The 21182-nt window shown below is 35.0% G+C and overlaps 2 protein-coding genes across 3 annotated transcripts in view; both read right to left on the bottom strand.

Moving 5' to 3' along the window:
- Positions 1–1047: 1047 nt before the first annotated feature.
- Positions 1048–7750, bottom strand: LOC117912660 (NAC domain-containing protein 82-like). Its single transcript, XM_034827347.1, has 7 exons — positions 7644–7750; positions 6647–7160; positions 6240–6517; positions 3321–3704; positions 2383–2799; positions 2147–2258; positions 1048–1718 (listed from the first exon to the last, which is right to left on the bottom strand). The coding sequence occupies exons 2-7, from the start codon at positions 6801–6803 to the stop codon at positions 1345–1347; spliced, it is 1722 nt and encodes a 573-aa protein (XP_034683238.1). The 5' UTR covers positions 6804–7160; positions 7644–7750; the 3' UTR covers positions 1048–1344.
- A 7819-nt stretch (positions 7751–15569) lies between these two features.
- The window catches only part of LOC117913060 (phosphatidylinositol 4-kinase beta 1-like), a 53395-nt gene continuing 47782 nt past the window's right edge, over positions 15570–21182 (bottom strand). For both annotated transcript variants that reach the window (XM_034827954.1, XM_034827955.1), the window contains exons 12-16: positions 20927–21070; positions 20739–20792; positions 20566–20640; positions 16572–16655; positions 15570–16483 (exon numbers count right to left, since the gene is read on the bottom strand). In XM_034827954.1, coding sequence (XP_034683845.1) covers positions 16382–16483; positions 16572–16655; positions 20566–20640; positions 20739–20792; positions 20927–21070 — 459 coding nt within the window. In that variant the 3' untranslated portion in view covers positions 15570–16381. The remainder of the gene's footprint in view (positions 16484–16571; positions 16656–20565; positions 20641–20738; positions 20793–20926; positions 21071–21182) is intronic.

The following is a 21182-nucleotide window of genomic DNA, read 5'->3' as shown; positions in this document are numbered from 1 at the left end:
TTAGTTAATTTGTAGGTATTCAAATTAGATGTAATTTGCATGGTGATGGATTCATAATCATGGCCTAATCCACTAGTACTAGTAAGTACCTGATCTCTTGTAGAAAGAATTTCACCAATTGAGGCAACTGAATCCATAATGGTCTTCATTTTGTTCAAATAATTCCTCATAGCTAAACTACTCTTTTGTAACTTTTGTAATTCAGATTTGATTGCATTAAATGATCTTCATTTAGAGCAATGAAGTATCAGTCAAGGCAGCCCAGATGTCATGTGAAGTAGTACCTCCAACCAATTGAGGAAGGATACTTACAAAGATTGAGCTAAGAAGCCAAGAGACAATCAACATATCTTGGCCTTGCCATTGTTCATTTGGATCCAGACAAAAATTGAGGACAAAGAAAAGTGTCTAAAGCAAAACCATCAAGCCTTAACTCACGAATTGCAACATAGATATGTCGTTTCCATTGGAGTAAGCTATCCTCGTTTAAGTTTCACTGGAATTGATTGTGGTTGGATTCACAACTTGAATCAATGAAGATGATGAACCAAAAAGCATCGATACAGTGACAGTGGAATCAATAGCAGGAGAAGTTACCATTGACGAAAAATGGACCATGAAGAGATATGAGAGCAGGGGAGAAATTTACATTACCCCTTTTTTTATTTCTTTGTCTATTATGCCCTACTACTGTGGAGAGATTTTTATATGCTTACAGTCACACTTCTAATACGAGTGTATCAAAAAAGAAAAATGAAAAAAAGCAAAACAAAACGTGAATGCACAAAAAGAGACACCTCAACACCCTCATTGAGCTGTAAGCTTTTATGGTGACAGAAGTATGAACTCTAATTTGGTCATTGAGTAGACCAAAAAAAAGGCCAAGGTGCTGAAATAATTCCCCATTAAAAGTCGACGTTTAAAAATCACTGAAATACAAGGAGACATCCTGGATCTTATGTGCCTAACCTCGCCCTCAACTTCACATCATCACCATCACCTTCCATTTTTCAATCCAAATCAAACATCCTTGAGCAGAAGAATACCTTCCATGAAGATTATGGAAACAAACGTTTCATTTTAAATGTAAAAAATAAGCCAAGTTATAATTTAAAAACAGAGGGCACATAACACCCTCTGTTTGACCCACACAATCAAGTTGGCCCCATAATGGATTCGTCCTTGTTCATGTCAATAACCAACCAAAATAACATTATAGAATCCCAAACATTCCCAACCAACTTATTTACACAACCCCCATATAATTGAAGGCCTTCCCACCACAACCATGGCACTGAGCTCAGGCAACAAAAGAAAGAAAAACAAAAATGGAAAATAAATAAGCTAAGCAAGGAGGAGGTCCCATGCAAACCTACCAAGTTTCATGAGGATTGCAGCTATGAACACACACATTAAAGCTGAGAGCATCCCCAAGAATAGGGCAAACATGAAATTGCCGTCCCAGAGAGCTGCTTCCTTCCTAAACTCCCTCCTCCTATGCAGGTTGCACCCACAATAACCCAGGCATGACAACTCCAACTTGTCTGACAGTGCCTCCTCGGTGCACCCACCAACCCCAACACTAGCACACAAGACAGTTCTTGTATTCTTTCTCAGTCCGTTGCTAGAACCAGGATGCTCTGCTGCTGAAGCAGGTCGACTGGGGATGGACTCCAACAATTGTTGGAACCTTGAATAATATTTTGTTTGCTGTTCTCCTGGACAAATATAACAAACAAACGAGGAAAAAGAAAATGAGGATTCATCATTTTTAAGGACAATATATAACAATCGAGACTGCAGCAAGAGTTCTCAGCGCCTTATGCTGACGGCCTCTTAAATCAACATGTCAATAGACCGGTAGCAGAAACTCTACATCCAAACATACTTGCAGAACCAATGAAAACAGAACTGAAGAGTTTGCTTACATGACTCTACTCAACAGGACTCAACTACATACAAGAAAAAACCTACAATCTTCAAAAGATACAAAATAAATTAAAAGATCAGCAGTTCCAATGCTTTTGCTTAAGACTCCCACTTGCTCTTATGTGTTCTGCTACACAGACTTGAAAAGTAGAATGAGCATTGGAACAACAATGCAGGTTCCAACCATCAGAATGTCACTGAGGATAATGAAATCTACCTCTTTTGTGGGTTTGAGCCACATGTCCACTGTCTGGTTCAGATTGTTCAGTGCTGTATGATGCAGATTCATATCCCCCATATCCCTGCTTTGCATTTTCTCCAACACATTTCTGAAATATTAGCAAATTCAAATATCTCAGGATAACATGGGAAAAGAAAAAGGAATGTAATTTCCAGATATAAGAGGATGGAAAAGAAATGATGTCAGAAAGTCAAGGTACTGCAATAGTTCACCTTTGAAAACACATCCATTTGATTCTCAAACCCATAAGACCTATCCGCCAGCACAGGAGGATTAGGAATTGATGCAGAAGCATGATGCCTCACACCAAAATCATTAAATGGATAATCAAAGTGTTCAGAGTTATTGCAACAGTCGCAATCCATGCAAACACCACCAGGCGGGACAAAACCAGATCCACTACCTTCAACAATGATTTTCAATGGATGATCAAGATCACGTAACTCCAGAAAAGAATCCGTAGGGGGCCACTGATCCAGAGAATGGTTGCCTTTGTGACTACTAGAGAAATTAAATCCATCTTCATTCATCTCTGCCAGCTTGCCCAGGTCCCCTAAGTCCTTAAAAATATCATTTCCTTCCATAGGGAATGCATCATCCACATTTTGAGCATGGCTGGGTTTATCCACCTGTCAAAAAAACCAAATAAAAATAAATAAATACAAAAATAAAGTAAATATCTGACTTAAAATTGGCTTGGGGCCTAAATATTGGAGGAAAAGAAATGAGTGCCGGCATTTCTAATATAAAACAAAATCTCCAATATGAGTAGAAGACATAAATCAGCAGCCAATGGTTAATCTCCACTGAACCTGTCAATTACAAAAAGGAGGAAAAACAAATATAAAATGAAAAATTTACATCATTTAATCGATTAACACCAGGGACACCCTCTGAAAAACAAAACAAATAATTCATGGCACAAGGCAGCAGTTTATACACCTCATTTTCATGATTCTCGTTGAAAATCATACTGCTATCTTTGTCAAAGGGATCATGATAATAGAAGGGGAAAAAATCCCAACATCGCCTAATGTAACCAGACATGATAAATGCATAAAGTAAGCAGCCAAGAGGAAAGCATATTGAATAACACTCACTGACATGTATCCAAAGAAGACAATGGAAAGTCAATCTTGGAGCAGCTTACCTCATTTTCATCATTCTCATTGAAATCTTCAAACATGTCAAGCATTGACATAAGCTCATTATCATCTGGAAGCTCACAATTATCACCATCTGGAACTGATGGAAGCACCATGTCAGCAGATGGAAGACTTTGAGATGGACCTGAGTTAGATGGAAACCCACTAGGCGTATCCTCAGGGCCAACTGTGTCTCTTAAAATGGAATTGCTTTGGTTGTCATTAAGCACCATTGCAGGCACATCTATGGAAGAAAAAGGTAAAGATTCTATATGATCAGCTTCATCCTCACTGTTCCACTCTTCTTCATTAAATGGTGCACCATATTGGGCACCATTTTTTGGTCCTGGACCACTCTTCTGGAAAATCTTACACAGCACAAACGCATCCTACAACACAAAAGAACAAAGAGAATCAGTTAACATTATAGCCACTACAACTTCTCCCAACGGCCATTTATTTGAATTCAAAATAGGCAACTGAATAAAGCAACATGGAAAGGAGGCCTGATGCATTGTATGATGACTAAGGCTCGTAAGTGCAGCTTTTCCTAAAAGCAATTTCATCAAGGTGATTCACAGCATGTTTAGTTCTCCGGTGAAGCACTTTAGAGAAGAAAATATTTTGGGCTTAAAAGCTCTTTTAAACACTTCAGAACTTTAAATCTTGTTACAACTTACACACTAATTCACAAACTATCTTCAATATAAAATTTCTCAAAGCACTCCATTACCAGGTACTGCTACTTAAAACAGTCCAAAGCATAGTTGTTCATTGGCAAAACATATTGTGTACCATTTTTCCATTTTTATGCATTGTGTGTTGTACCACATATGGTAATTTTTTTTTATATAGTGAAAAATAAATTTAAAAATATATATGCATACATGGGCAGATATATTGGACGCACGAAGTATAGAGTGGTATATAACCAATTTCATCAAAGATAATATGACTTAAAAAGTTAAACTATATCATACTATATTAAGAATACCAAAGTTTTAAAAAGTTCAATTCAACATCATGAGTTTAATGTATAGGTTCATCATAAAATCCACAAAAATAAACTTTTTAATTTTTAGTTCCAAATTTTAATTAGGCATATGCACTTATATGTGGTGTTGATATATGTGCCTTTATGCTTCATCTCCTAGGTTCTATATTTTTATGTTCACCATCATTCCTTTTCAACTGGAAATGAAAAAGAAAAAATCCAGAAAAAAAAAATGTAGTAAGTTAGGTAAGAGTTTTATTCACTGATCACAATCATTTTAAATGTCAACATTCAAACAATTTAAACAAAATTTTTCCATTATTCATTGTAAGAATAAATTTACTTAACTTCCACTTTCACCTTTGAGAACAAGAAAGCAACTTTTCATATAAGATTATTTTAACTCTTTGTTTTAAGATCAATTTCTAACCTTTCTGTAGATGTTAAACAATCAATATACTAATTATTTTAATAAAAAAAAATGAATCTAGGTTCAAGTCCCAATGGGGACAAAATTTACCTATAAAAAAATTTTGAATTTCATTTTTGTTAAAAATTATGAAAAATAGTTGAAAGCATATGTATTATTGTATCACACACCATATTGTGTATCGCATATATATCATAATATACACTTAGGAGACAATATGTATAGTAATACATGTACATTTTCTTTATAAAAAAATGTATTATATCGTGCAGTTTTTAAAAATTATGGTCCCGGTGTGTGCCGAAGTTGTTTTTTATATCTAAATTCATTCTCATGGACCACAAATGCAAGGGAAAGAAGGGCACCAAAAAATGCATACAAATCATGATTGCAAAATTGCTGCCTTAATGTATAAATTTGAGCATGGTACTAGAAGAATAAGCCACTGAAACCAGTCTCTTACCAATGTCAGAAACAAAATAAAGTCCTTGTTTTATTTTTGGAAAATTACAAAGCTTTTTTTTTTTTTTTGATAACCGTGGATGTCCGGGCCAACTCACGCGCACCTCGACTAATCCCATGGGGCCCTGAAGTTAACGACCATGTAAACCTCTAGTGGCCTTGAGGGGACTCGAACTAGTGACCATTGGGGAGCAAACCCAAAGCCGGACCAACTGAACTACCCCTCGGGGTTGGAAAATTACAAAGCTTTTATCAACAAAAGGTCAATTTTCTTTAACCATATGCTAGTAGAAAGAGTTTCAGAAATATCTACTGATCAACACTTTGTTGACTCCAAATGCTTTATTTTGCAGGCATAAATATCAAACAACTTCAGAAGAAAATATTGGCAACACCAACAAGGGCCTACCTCTCTGATGCAGAAGATGAACAAATTAGACAATCAATTGAGTCTAGAAGTATAAGTTACTTGACTAGAAAAATAGTTAAATGAAAATAATCCAATCTTTAAGCAACCAAAAGAACATGAAATCAATCTCAAGCAATGAAAGAACATGTTAAACAAACGAATTCCTTGGGTATGAAGAAGTAAGCATACACACTTTTTTGTGATGCTGAATCCACATACCCATATTTCACGAAATTAGAATGACAGCTATACAAAGAATAAGTTCATAAGAAAAGAGCACCCAGAAATTTCCCAGAAATTTCCATGTATAGCAATGATACCATATTCACAAGGATTGTTTTATTTAATCCAATAAGCAACAATTAAACTAAACAATGCAACATATATTGAAAAATACTGGCCAAACCCTCAAATATGTAGATTGAAAATGTAAAGGCTAACATGTAAGAGACATATTTCTTTCATCAACCATGAAAACCAAAACTCCACATGCACTACAAAGTTATTAAGAAAAAACAAAAACCAAAAAAAAAAAAATAAATAAACAAATAAACACACAAAAATACATGTATAAGTAACATTAACATAGATTTCACACCACTAAAAAATAATAGAAGCTCAATTATTACCTGAACAATTCCTCTGTCAACGAGAACTTTATCTTCGAGTCTATACTCATGCATCACCCAATCTGTTCTGTCCCCTTTTGGTGCCCGACCTTGATGAAAAATCAAAGTTCTTATCTGTCCCACAGTTCGATTCTCATAAACAACTTGTCTATCCTTTCCAGTGGTCTTCCAATATCCAGATTCTGTTGTTCGATTCATTCTACCTCCACTAGCATATTTCCTCGCTCTGGGGCAAAAGAAGTACCATTCTCGATCCCTACTTTTCAAGCAAGATTTATCTAAAGGAACAAAAAAACATACATCAGTAAGAAAGTGGCATGACATAAGTACAGATATTAGCAACCAGATTGAGAATGAATCATAGTAAAAATTAACAATTAAAGCAAGAAATTATTTTACATAGATACCTGGCAGATCCTGTGGAACAAACTTGTATATGTCCAGCTCTGAAATGACTTCAAAAGGCATCTTTTTCCCCATTACCTTCTTCTTGAGATAATACATAACCAATTCGTCATCCATTGGATGAAACCGAAACCCAGGAGGGAGCGATGTTTTTCCCATTATACCCAATATCCAGCTACCAAGTTATGCCCAAATCTGAATATACCCCAATCCAAATGCACAGTCGCTTAAAAATTAGCCACCAAATAGCCAAATCCTTCAGCCAACAATATTGTTTTTCCTTTTTTTTCCGGGAATAAATGATTTTTCAGAGCAAATATTAACTATCTCTATAAACTAAAAAGGGCAGAAATGATAAACGGAGAGCTTATGAATTGCTGTCAGGTCCAGTGCCGAAACAAGAATCTACGCCAACAACACAGCCTACCTCGGCTCGTGAAACCAAAAGCGCGCAGAAGAAACCGCGGGTGTTTCTTGCTGATCAGATCAAAAGACATTTGTTGCACAATAGAAACCCTGTTCCCAACATCATTTGAATCGAGTTACAAACACCTCAAAACCCTAAACAACTACTTCAAACTCAAACATACAGCAAAAGCCAACAAAACCCATCATCTAGACGCCCAAACATATACATATAGACACCAATATAACCCCTTTTCCCCGTCTAGAGACTGAAAAACTGAAAGGGAAATCAATCAAATCAAGCCCACAACTAGCATTTATCAATGACTTGCCGCCCAAGAAACCCAAATAGAGAACAATCAACTGAACCCAACACGAATAGACCAGACACAAACAGTACGTTCCGATTCAAAGACAAACTAAATCACAACAAACCAGCTTAGAGCCCATGATCGACGAGAGTAACAATAAAGATTGACAAACAAAGAGCTCAAAGAAAAACCCTAGCAACACAAACCAACCACAGAAATAGCAAAACAATAGCGGAGAAGAAAGCCTGGAGAGACCAAAAAAACAAAACCCTAGAAATCTTACCCGAGAGAAGAAGGAACCGAGGGGGCGAGAGGCAAAAATCGAGGCTATGAGAGAGAGAAATGAAGAGAAGAGAGTAGAGAAATAGAGGTGGCTATGTCTCACTGCTAATCGGAGGGAAGCGTCTCCTATAATCCAAGGCTTCTGATTGGCTGGCTCTCCTCATAAATCAGAAATTCAATTTCCTTTTCTATTTTTGTTTTATTTCTTGAAGATTCCTTGTGGTAAATGCTTTACCAAACCCTGTTCACACCACTCACTACTCATTCTATGACAAATGTCTTGGATTACTACCACTCTTGTCTTTATTTTTATTTTTAGAAAATTCATGAAAAGTGTATATGAAATTTGACATCATAACAAAATCTTATAAAATAATCATTATTATTATTCTTCCTTTTGTATTAATTAATATATTCAAAATTAATACTTTGTCAAAATTATTAATTGAAGGTACTTCCAAATATTTGATAGTATCAAACTTTATTAGATCATTAATAATTTAATCGTATTTTCCAAATAATTATTATATTTTATTTAATATTATTTTACAAAAATTAAATTTTCTTATCTAGAACCTCATTTTGAGAAGAAAAACAAAAATTGAAAAAGATACTCTTATTTAATTTAATATTGAAAAAAAATTTATTTTCATTCAAGTAAAATTGTGAAAATGTTAAATAAAATAAAATATAAAATAAAGTTGTTTATTATCAAGATAAAACTTCTTTTTTGATAGTTGAATGATTTATTTGTACGTCAAACCAAATCCCTGGATGATATTTAACTATATGTATGTGATTATTATATCCTTGTTTTAATATGCCTCAATATCCTATATCGGATACATTTGATTTTATAATGAGTAATGGATGAGGATGTGAAATGTTAATCTATTTTTCCTTAAGTCTTTCGTATAAAGGTTCGCTAATGATTCTTATATCTTTGAAGTATTCAGAAACATAATTTAAACATCATAAAAATATTTGTAACCGTTTCTTATCCTTAATTTTATTAGGAAATTTATCATTAAAAATAGGTTTTATTTAAATAGGTTTTATCGTTCCTTGATAAATTTTATATCATAAAAATCTAATTTTTGTTTGAAATAATATTATTTTTGAAGCATAACACGTCATTTCATTTTCTTTAATTAAATTGAATTTTTATTTTAAATATATGAAATGTTTTTCTAATGACTCAGAAAATATTAAAACATCATCAATGTAAATAATACTGAATTTGAAATGAGAATTAAAGATGTCATTCATTATATTTTAAAATTTACAAAGGGCATTTTTAAATCCAAAATGTATAATATTCAATTCATAATGACCAAAAGAAACGGTAAAAGTAGTTTTGTATTTATCCTAGTCTTCAACTTGTACTTGCCAAAAAACCCGATTTCATGTCGAATTTTCAATAAGTTATTGCACTATCAAGTCTTTTCAATAAATCTTGTTTATTGGGTATTGGTTATCTAATAATGAATCTATTTCTTGTTTACACAAGTCGAGTTGTGTGATAGTGCAAGTTTTCTGTACTACAACTAAATAAGTAATAAATTTAACTTCCATGGTTAACAATGTTGTGCAAGATCTTACTTTTCCATGAGATGACACCATTATTAAGCAAGAATGTACATCCAAATGTTGATTTGGACTCATCTGGATTACCTACCCAATCAGCATTGGAATAACCCACCAAGCTCAATTCTTTGCCTTGATAATAAAGGGAATAGTCCATAATGCCTTTTAGATACCTAAGAATTCTCTTTACTTCTTTATAATGCATTGTTCTAGGATTTACTTGATGGTGGCTAACCATCCCAATAGTATAGCAAATGTTTGCCCTTGTGCACATTGTAGCATACATTAGACTTCCAACTGCATTGAAGTAAGGAACATTGTTCATTTTCCTATTTTCTTCTGGAGTTTTGCTTAGGTTTTCATTTCTTGCAAATAAAGTGTTAACGAGTTTGCAATCTTGCATATTAAATCGTTCAAGGATTTTCTTAATATAGTGTTTTTGTGAAAAAACTATTAGTTTATTAGAACAATCTCTATGGATCTTTACTTCAAGAATGTAAGATGCTTTTCTCATATCTTTCATTTCAAAAGTAGATGACAACCATCTTTTAATGGTTTGGACAAACTTCAAATCATTTCTAACTATAAGAATATCATCTACGTATAAAGATAATAACACATGTTTATCTTTATGTCGCTTAATATAAACACAATGATCCTTATGAATTATTGTGAAATTATACGAAGTTATTACACAATGAAATCTCAAGTATCATTGTCTGGATGATTGTTTAAAGTCATAAATTGATCAATTTAACTTGCACACTTTGTGTTCCTAGCCTTGAATTATGAAACTTATTATTGTTCCATATAGATTTCTTCATTCAACTCTCCATTAAGGAAAGTTGTCTTAATATCCATTTGGTGTAGCTTTAAATTCATATGAGCTACTATAGCTAGAACAAGGTGAATCGAGGTAAACCTAACTACTGGAGAGAAGGTTTGCTCATTGTCTTCCATTCTAAGTCAAAGATATCCTTGGGTGTTTCTTCATCCTCAAGGGTATTTGATAAATCATTTATGGTGAGAAAATCTTCCATCATGGACTTCCACATAGTACAATTTAAGTTGTTAAGTTTTATCATGGAAGTTAAACTCCTTTCCATTTCCATCCTTTCTCAAAACAAGTTGTAGGGAAACCTGGATCTATCCATTCCCTATACCCGAATTAAGTTAGAAGCATGAAAACTTTTCTAAGCATTTCTCAATCTTATGCACAACGAAAAAATTGCACTTTAAAATAATAACAAGATTTAGAATGTGTAATCGAACACAATATCTCAATTTGGATGTTCCCGAATTAGTTTTACACTATGAAGTTGAAGCATAAAGTATTCAAAGGTCTATACACCCAAGATCTTCCACTCAATCTTGGCACTCCAGGGGTTGGTCTTTGGAAAGGAAAAGACGATGGCTCTCTTTTCTTTGGAAATGGAAATTAAATGACTCTCTTGACCCCTAAGAGGGTATTTATAGGGTTTCCTAATTAGGCTTAAGTGACTTAAAGTCTACCAATGACTTGGATAACTTAATCTAGTCTAAAATGGGTCATAATCGATTAATTAACTTCATAATATTAATCAATTAGTCTAATCCAAAGACTTTGTTCACTAATCCCTATGCAACCTCATGTAATTACCAAAACACCTTTATACACAAAAGTGAACCTAAAGTCAATTCAATCATAATAGATCGTGTCATTAAGGTATATGAGCTTGAGTAGGGACCATTGGGACTTATAGGAGTTCTAACTCCCTCAAAATCTAATTCTGAGTTGATTCAACATCCGACTATAGAAAATCAACTACACTCTAATACTCTATATAAATAACAACGAAATGAAGCTTGAGCTCATGACCTACTATCTACTACATGTAGACTCCCTATAAATTAGTATTTATAATATAATAAGGTAGTGTTATCACCTATCAAGATTACATCTTTAATCCTTAAATTATAGATCTTACTTATTATGTAATCAATTAACATACTCTAACTCTAAAGAGCATATGTTAAATTTCTACTAAAGGAAATGTTACAGTCATAATCTTTTAGGTCACAAGTCCTTTGGATCATCCAAGGGAACACATTGTCTCAAACCTATAAGATATTATGGTGTGTCTATTGAAAATACCTATTATCACTAGCCTTCATCAATAGTGACCCAATCCATAGGGATATATGACTACCTTAAGATCTCATCCATAGGTCAAAGTCTCTTGTCAACTTTGGCACAAACTCAATATCGCATCAAGATTGAGAGTCCATGTAATATAGTAGTTTGGTGAATTATGACAATCAATAATCTTACGTCATGATTCACCATACATTTTGTCCAATGTGTAACAATACATACTAATGCACTCACCATGGAAAATACATCTCAATGGCCAAGACAAGTCATCCCTCTAATTAGGAGGTAGTGCAGTACAATCTCTATTGGATTGCTCAAATTTATGAACTTACTATGAACAACTTATCTACTTTTAAGGAACCAATGAGTTGTATTCTCTATGCAACTCCTAATGCACCCAAGTCATATATAATGTAAAATATATGAGTGTATATTCTTAAACAACTAATTAATGCATATAAGATAATAAATATGAAACTAAGAAGTATAGATAAATACATTTATTAATGAATCTTGATTTATTACATTATATCATGCTTTCTATGACTTAATCCCAACACAAGTATCCTCACTAGAACCAAACTTTGATGCCACTTATTGGGACCTAGGGGATACTTCACTACAATGGGAGATAATTGATTGAAATAGAGGATATGGAATTGATACGAGGGACAAAGAACTACATGAACATAAAACCTAGTTTTTTGCTATACAAATCCAATTTGCTCCACCACAACTACAATAACAACACAACCAAAGCAATAATAACCTAAAAAAATATCAACAAGGTGACATCATATGTAACATGAAAAAAAACCTACTAAAGGAAATGAAAAAACCATGGAGAAATATTCTTCTATTTCAACCAAAAATGGAAATACGAAGTCCTCACTGGCTTCTATAACAATGAAGACTATTGGAAATACACCAATACTTTGAGATGGAAAACCCTCTTCTCAGGAATACAAGGAAGAAAAAAGAGTGTAACATCAAGGGTACCACAATGGTTCAAGCAGTAACCTCCACAAGCAAAGTTGGAAAGAAATCAACCATAATGAACGTCACCTTCAATGCCTTTGAACTCTAGAATGGTGCATCAAGAATCACCCCCCGTTCTCTCTTTTCTTCTTCATAAGTGGGCTCACAATATGCTCTCTCAACCACCAAAAGACAGTGTCACACCCTTTTTTTTTTTGTTATTCTTCAACTAAACAATTGATACTCAAATACAGTATAAGTGCTCTCAAAAATTTAAATGTTGAGTTCTTGCTTGAATTTGTTCAAAAAAGAGGATACGCAAAACCTGTTATAAAGAGTACATCATGTATTAAACTTTGTGACTATTAGTTAACAAAATATGTTTGTTTCACAAAAGAAACTTGTACTACATTAATTTACATATGCCAAAACCCCATTGTTCACTACGGGTAGCCCATACTACAAGTGTACCTGACAAATATTTATATATTGCATCATTCCTACAAAAAGGTTCAGTCATTGATACAAAAGGCAAGGCCTCAAAAGACTTTCAATGCGAGCAAACGACATCCAATCACAGTAAAGCATTGCTTAAGCATTATTTTCTGCATAGGTCTTCTGACCTGCATCTAGAGGTGGAAGGAATAGGGTGAGTTCACAACTCAGTAGGAAAGTTTATAACCATCCTAAGCATACCCTTAAAAACCTTGAATTAAACGTTTAATAACATGCATGATAAACATTTCATAACCATTAACAAATGTGTAATCATGTTAAACATGTATGCAAGTGTTTGTTGGTTTCATCTTTGCTTTTCCTCATCCATCCTTTCACAACTAATAAACTGCTAACCCCCACCAATCTACACATCAGATATCAATGCTCAACAAGATACTTGATCAATATAATAATGACTATTCTGGGACATCACCCAAGGGCAAGTCATACCCCGTGTCTTTTGGGACTCATACCCAAGGGCAAGACCAACCCCGTGTCTTTAGGGACTAAAACCTAGGGGCAGGACCAACCCCATACACCCACATCGGAGTGTCTTCCTCGAGGGCTTTAAGGACTTTCACCCAAGGATCCACGGTCCCACATAAACAATATATCAAATGATAATGTTTGTAGCATCACATAAACACTTCCCATCAATCAATTCTTTGAATATCATCTGTGATAATTCCATATCCTTCTTGTAATGCAACCACACCATGAACCATTTCAATAACACAGAACCATGAATCTTCATACCAATATACGTTCCAATATCATGGTAACATTTTAATGCAATAAACCGAAATGCAATGACACTTTAAAACATTTTATGAAATCATAGAAATAACATGAAATTCCAACAAATGATTCAAGGAAAGAAATCAAATACACCATAGAATAGCATAAAATTTCCTACCTTACACCAGTTTTCCTTTTTGTGTTTCTTCTATGTAGGCGATCTTTGCCTATTACGAGGAACTGAAATGAAACAACATAATTTAGGTTTTCTAACCATTAAAATTTATTCAATTAAAACTTATAAAATTTTCCTTTCTTACTAATTTTTAACAACTTTCTATTATTAATTTTCTTTTTCAAATCTCATATATCCCAATTAATTACCAAACACTAATTCTTTTGATTTTCTTAAAGTCTAACCTATTTTCAAATCCCAAATGTCCAAATAACCTAATTAATCACATGTTCGCTGATCTATTTTTCAATCAAACCAAATTAAATAAAGATTCATGCTGATCTTACTATTAATAAAATACTTCAGCTAAAATACTTTAATCTTTAATTAATTGTAATTTTTAACTAAAACGGGTTTATAACTAATTACACTCAACTTTTACACAAATTTTACCGTTAATTCTTTTCAGCATACCATTAGGAACCAAAATAAACGAAAATTGCAAAATTAAACAACTTGCTTACCTCAAATCTACACTTTCTCTCTCTAGATTCTCTCTCTAACCCAAGTTGCTGCAGGTGAACTGGTGCAAAACGAGCTGCAGCCCCCTCATAAAGGAGTCTCCATGCAGCCAAGCACGAGGTGGTAGGCCACATGGCTGCCACCAATCCACCCAAGTAGGAGGTTGCATTCCACTAACTTTAATTTCCTAATTTTGAATTTTAGTCCTTCAAATTATCAAAAATAAAACCCATAATTGTCCATTAGTCCTTTAGGTTTTCCTAACCCTAATCAGTCCTTAAGAACCTAATAAGCATGCTTAGGTCATTAACTAATCGCACTTAACCTTAATCAAAGTTTAATTCATTATTAAACATGATTAGCACTAAACTAGTTTTAACATCTAATTAAACATGTTTAAAGTTCAGTACTAAGATAATCATTATTGCCTATTTAATTCATTAGTACTAGGTGTTACGGACAGCCCTAGTCATTGCCAAATAATGGGCTTAAAACCCAGCCACCAAACACAGCCAAAACGTGGGCCTAACAAAACTCTCACGGGCTGGAACCCATATGTTTGAGTTAGCCCAACAATTTTTCAACCAATCTTTACTAAACCTGGTGCATTTGGCTGTTCTCCAGCTGAAGCACAAGGGCCTCCTACTCATACATCACACTTCTCAACTTCATTCCTGGATTTTGTCGTAAACCTCTACCTCATAGCTTGCAGCTTTCTTTCATCACTTCTTTTCTGATAAGCTATTTTTGACCCTGGGTGTCTGCAATCTTGACTTAAATTATGCAGACATTAGTGGAGAGCCTGGGCGTAATTAAATGTTTTTAACCTTTAGAAAAGCCTCACCTTTTCCAAGTTCCAAACATCCTTACAAGAATCACATAGATGTTGCCCCTTTCCATGTCTAGATTAGATATGACTATGACAATTCTAGTTCCAAAATGAAACCAACGGTTAATAGTAGTTGTTACATAACCAAAAAGGGAAAGGAAAAAAGAAAAAACCTACAAGATGGAACAATCCCTCTACACCATAGCTAAGTGAGTGACTTACCAGAGCAAAGAAAAAAGCAGCACATTTAACACCAGATTACAGTATCACAAGCCAAAACATTACCTAGGGTTGGTGCACCCTAGCAATTGTTATTATGAAAATAGTGATCCTGGGCTTTGAAAAAATTCTCCCTAAAGGAACAGTAAGACTTCACTGCATGTAACTCAGTACATCTCCCCAAGCCAAACCAAATTATTGACTACCTACCACTTGAGTAAGGTGTACAAAAGGTATTGGAAACAAATGCCAACAAACTTCTGATTTTTATATATGATGAGTATTAGAATGAACAATTGCACTGTAAAAGAAACTGAAATCAATAATATATTATACACAATACAATCATATCCTTTTTCCAAGGGCTTTGCTAACACCAATAACAACTTAAAAATGTATGGAAGAATCATGCTTCAGGAACACACGTGCATGATCAAGGGGCTGAGACCACAGAAAGAAACAACAGGCAACCTTTCCTGTGGTGGAGTTATCCATGCCTTTTGTCTGAAGAAGAGATTGACTTTGTACAGAGTCAAAAATGCTTTTCTACTTCAGATCACTAGCCTGCAACACATCATCTGATAAACATAGTCTCCAAAATCACTCCGTGTTCGATCTGCTGTCTCCCTCGAAATCACTCTTTACAGTGTGCCATTTGATGATGGGTAGAAAGAGGGTTGTATATCTCCTTCAAGTTGAATCAAGGTATAACCCACAAGCCAGCAGAGTTCCATATTACATGAGACAAGAAATGGAAACAGGGGAAAGACCAAAAAAAAATAAAAATGGAAAGACTCTGCTGAGGTAAATCTAGCCTGGAGACTCCCAATGAGTGTTTCTGCCGATACAATTACAAATTCCTCACACTGAGAAAAAACAGGCCACAAACTTTTTTAATCCTTTTCACCTCAAAAGAAAAAAAATCTTTGAAGCCATCCCATAGTGAAACCCACTGGTCTTCTATCACAGTGATTTACAAATGCAATGTTGATTGAAGTGCTTCACTTCACTGAGTAGGCCTTGTCAACAGGACCATGTAACCAACAATTGAACCTAATCTCACAAGATCCCGTTTAAAACCCTCTGATAATAATCATACTGCCGTGTCCGCCATGCATCTAAGCTGCTGCTGATCAGGGAGAGCACCAAAGATACACATTGCTGCTAGAAATCAAGAAATACTGTCAATGACCATCATCTCAAAAATATATTAGCTAATACTAAAATGATGATAAAATTAAAATCAAACCTCTTCTGTTAAACTCAGATGGAATCGTTTCCTTAAGTTTTGTATTGTCCGGGGACCACCTTTGAAGCATGGGAAACCAGAATCCTGATCCAAACATAAAAAAGAGTAGCCTGAGCCAACAGTTCATTCTAGAAACATTCATTCAATCTTCTTTCTACCAGAATTGAGATGACAAAAGTAGTGTGACTCCACTACTCTTTCTTACACTCAAACACAGACACTGTTACAATCTGTGGGGATCCAAATGAGGTGTAAGCATCACTCCTTGAGGCTACCTAGGATGGCAATGAGGCTGATACAGGACCATTGACCCTTCCTTTCACTGTTTAAAATAAAAAATAACTCCTTTCTTTAATCCGATGGGTGGAATAGGACTGGGTTAGAAAAAATGATGGGGGTGGGGCAAGCCCTCAATATAATCTCATTTATTACAGTGGACAAAGGTTTAACTTCTGTTTAAACCATGCATTTAATATCTATATATCCCATCAGAAAAGCCTTTATATGTTAACAAAACAATGCCAAAGCCAATTTAGCAAGCTCTTTATGGAGAAGCTGGATGCTCTACAACATTTCAACATGTACACTTGATTTTACACAGAAACAAATCAACAATGGAAGAAAATCCAAATATATAGCTTTTCAGCATCATAAGGCAACATCAGCAGTTGCTTTTCATAGTTGAGAGTCAGTGCCTTTGACTTGAATCACATATCAAAATATATTAGTGAAAATTTCCTATAAGAAAGAACTCCTTCAAACATTTCCACCTGTTAGGCTCTTCAAGAGAATGGTAGCAATTTTTAAAGATAAAAATTATGTTTCCAATATTTTGATAGGTAAAGCAAGAGAATATTACAAAAAGTAAACGCCAATAGAGTACCCCAAAGTACACTGGAAGTATATAACAAACACTTTTTTCGTTCAAAACTTAATCCATGCTCAAAAATTACAAAGAAAAGTGTGTTTCAGTTCTTAGTTAGAATGCTTCTCGTTTTTAGATGACCTTTTGTTCCTTTCCTTCCAAACAGTCCAATAGATGCATAAGGAGCAACTCGCCACACCTTTTTCCGTTTATACCCATAAAAGAGTCATTTCATCCTAAAAGGGTCTATCTGACCAATGAGGGTAGCACCCATGACATGCCAAATAGGAAAACCAACAATTACCATAAACTCTTGTTTTGACATAGTGAATAAGGATGTGATTAATAAACTCTTCTTCGAAATGACAAAGGAAACATTTATTTTCCAAAGAGAACCCCTTCCTTTGTAATTAATCCAAAGTTAATACCTTTCCCTACATTGCCTCCTAAGCAAAAGAACTCACCTTTGGTGGCACCCAAGAATTCCAAATAATGCTTGTGGGGAAAGATTTTGAACTCCTCGTCTCCAAAATAGAGTAAAGGGCTTTGATAGAAAACTTATCGCTCTTTGGCTCTGTCCAAATCACCTTATCTTCCTCTTATTCTAAAAAAAAAAAAACTCATCCACATTTTCCACCTTCCATCATTGAAAAAACATAGAGAAGCAAGGAGTCCAACAACTTCCTTCATCTTATTAGTGATTACCCACTGAGAAGGAAACCCTACTGCTCAAAAGAACTCAATCCTTCTTAGTGGCTTTTCATAACCCTACCTTGTACCCTTCTCTCACTTCTCGGGTGTGCTACCCCCTTCTTCTCCATTCTTCAAACTTATAACTTGCTTCCAAAAGGGCCTCCTTTCATCAGTAAAACATTAACTCCATTTACAAATCAAGTTGAGAGACACCTAAACCACCCATCACCCTCCTCCTCTTTCATTTTTTTTGAATAAGAGCCCCATCTCCCCAAAGGAAATTCCTTTGAATTTACTCTAACCTCACCCTGACTATGCTTGGCATGCAAAATAAAGGGGCACCCCATCCCCCATTGCCACATATTTAAACGGGGCACTGAATGGAAGACCTAAGAAGATGGAAGCACACCCACCTTGCAACCAAACTCTAGTGCCAACTTTTCTAAATTCTTCCCCTTCTCCACTGTAATTAGCTTGCTTTTATCCAGATTAATTCTTAGTTTTGAAATGACCTCAAACCACATAAGTAGTCAGCTCAAATAAGTCAATTGGTCCTGAGAAGCCTCATAAAGACAATGTTATCATCAACAAACAACGGATGAGAAACTTCAACCCTTGCATAACCTCTGTCCCTCACCTGATAACCTGGTAAGAAACCGTCATCCTTAGCCCTCTTGAGAAGGCAACTGAGAGCCTCAATAGTAAGATCTAATAAATAAGGCAAGAAGGGATCCCCATGTCTCAATCCCCTAGAGTTGTGAAAATAACCCAACGGGGCACCATTAACAAAAATAAAGAACCTTGCTATAGATATGCATCATTTAATCCATTTGATCCACTTATCACCCCAACCCATCTTATCTAAAACTAAGAGCAGAAAATCCTAATCAACATGATCATAAGCCTTCTCAATATCAAGCTTACAAAGAACTCCACACTCATTGTTTTTCAATATCAAGTCAATGGCCACATTAGCAATAAGAATTGCATCCATTGGTCTTCCCTCCACAAAGGCATTTTGGGAATTAGAAACCACTTTACCCACCACCTTCTTTAGTCCATTGACTAACACTTTAGCCAACATCTTATGAAGGCCACCCACCACTAATAGGCCTACAACCCCTAAGGTCTTTCGCTTCCCCTTTTTAAGGAATTAAAATAAATAACATTGCATCCAGGCTCTTTACAAATCTACCCTACTTGCGAAACTCTCTGGAAAAGCCCATCACCTCTTCCTTCACAAAATTATGTTTTGAATATTAAAAAGCAGTGAGATGATAAAAGGTGAAGGGTGGGGGTGGGGTGGTGAAGGGCCATTCCAAGCATGGATCCAAGATGTGTTGTGAACTTGATTACCATGCCTATCCCTGTACTGCTGCTAGGTACCCATCCCTATTCCAAGTAGAGGGGAGGGTTACACGGTACAAGCATCTCCTTGCCATCCTTGTTGGCATCTAGAGCATGTACCTTCATAAGCACACAAAAGGATAATTTTATCCAAACCATTTAAAATTTTCATTTGTTTTTTTTTTTTTTTCATTCCTTATAAGCATTCTTCTCAGGACCTATGCTAATGAAGATAGCGAAATATTTTTCCACAATCAGACTGCATGTTGGAGTTAAACTCAGTAATTTCCATTAGAGCATCTCCAGCATGGTAATAAAGCATTAAGGTCTACACATCACATGGGGCGTCTCAATGCCTTGGCTGCTGTCAAAATTCATGTTTAAAATATGACTGGTTGCCACACCAATGCAGTCCTGTGCTAGGCACTTCTTAAAGTTTCCATATGTTCATCTATGCTTTCAAGCTAAAAGATCACCTGATTTTTGTAAGTGAGATATCACCTCAACAGATAAATTCATTTAGAATCATCAGTGATATCAATTAAAAGATGATAAATGTCATATACAAACTAGCCCAGAAAAAACAGTACACTACTGTTGCAATAAAAAGATCCTATAAATTTGTGGTTGAACCTTCCATTAAATGTATTTCGAGGTTGAATATTAGAATTGAATTTGTGAAACCTTCTTCTCATTTTCTTCTCAATGAGTACCATAGTTTGAATTCAAATGAATGGAAAAAAAAAATGCATAGTTTAAGAATAGAAATACATCATTCTATTGGCTACATCTTTTTTAAGATGTAAAATATTGGCGCAAAACTGTGGATAAAATTTCAAAAAAGGAGAAATTAGACATGTTTTAATCAAATAGGTATTGGCCAGCAGAAACTTATTAAAGGGAGTTTCAACTACCAAGGCATCACCTAATTACCTAGACTAAACTATTATTTTTAGTTGGACCGACGTGGGTGTGACTGCCAACTTAGTGGCCTGCCAACTTTCATGATAAGGTTCCATAACGTAATAGATGACAATTTAGTTGATATTGAAAAATACTACGTACAGAGAAATGTCGCTAGTTGCTTACCTGCAACATTTCAACAAGAAGAATAATGCGCTCTGCATGCTTACGGCATGTTAGAAAACCTTGAATGCATAGAACCTGAATGCATGGGGCAACAATCAAGAGATAATTTAGCGTTGAAGATATGACAAGGCCATCCGAAGATTGAACTAGTCAAAAGAGTAAGAATTTAGTACTTTAAAATAGTCAAAGAACTCGCTTGGAACTCCCTCAGCATCAGAATCCATGACCTACCACAAGTTCATGTCTTGATCAGTTCAGGATCAATTGAGGAACAAAGATGCAAGCATATCATAATGAAACTTAACAAACTCAATATAGAAAGAAGCTTAAACCTACAAGCTGTAATATATTAGTATATTACCTCAAGAAGTTCCCGAGTTAATTTAAATGGTGCACTCTCAAAATTCACACCACCAGGTGAGTTGGAGAGCATGAAGCCAAAATCAATATGTATTATATGACCTTCTTCATCCATCAACAAGTTCCCATTGTGCCGATCCTTCACCTAGCGACCAGAAGAGGAGGATGAAAAGGCAAATATATGTTAAACCAACTCACCAAACTGGTATATACTACAGATAATCCGGGGTCATTGACCAACTAATTCACTGATAAAG

This window comes from Vitis riparia, chromosome 4 (genome assembly GCF_004353265.1).
Source record: "Vitis riparia cultivar Riparia Gloire de Montpellier isolate 1030 chromosome 4, EGFV_Vit.rip_1.0, whole genome shotgun sequence".
NCBI lineage: Eukaryota > Viridiplantae > Streptophyta > Magnoliopsida > Vitales > Vitaceae > Vitis > Vitis riparia.
The sequence above is the reverse complement of the archived record's forward strand: the minus strand, read 5'-3'. Positions and strand labels throughout refer to the sequence as shown.

Bases quoted from the DNA above. Each gene is read 5' to 3' on its own strand.
- LOC117912660 (XM_034827347.1), bottom strand. From the start codon at position 6,803: ATGGGAAAAACATCGCTCCCTCCTGGGTTTCGGTTTCATCCAATGGAT. The intron at 2,800-3,320 runs GTAAGCTGCTCC...TTTTTTTGACAG, and splicing joins ATGAGAATGATGAAAATGAG to GTGGATAAACCCAGCCATGC. The intron at 1,719-2,146 runs GTAGATTTCATT...ATATTTGTCCAG, and splicing joins GGCTCAAACCCACAAAAGAG to GAGAACAGCAAACAAAATAT.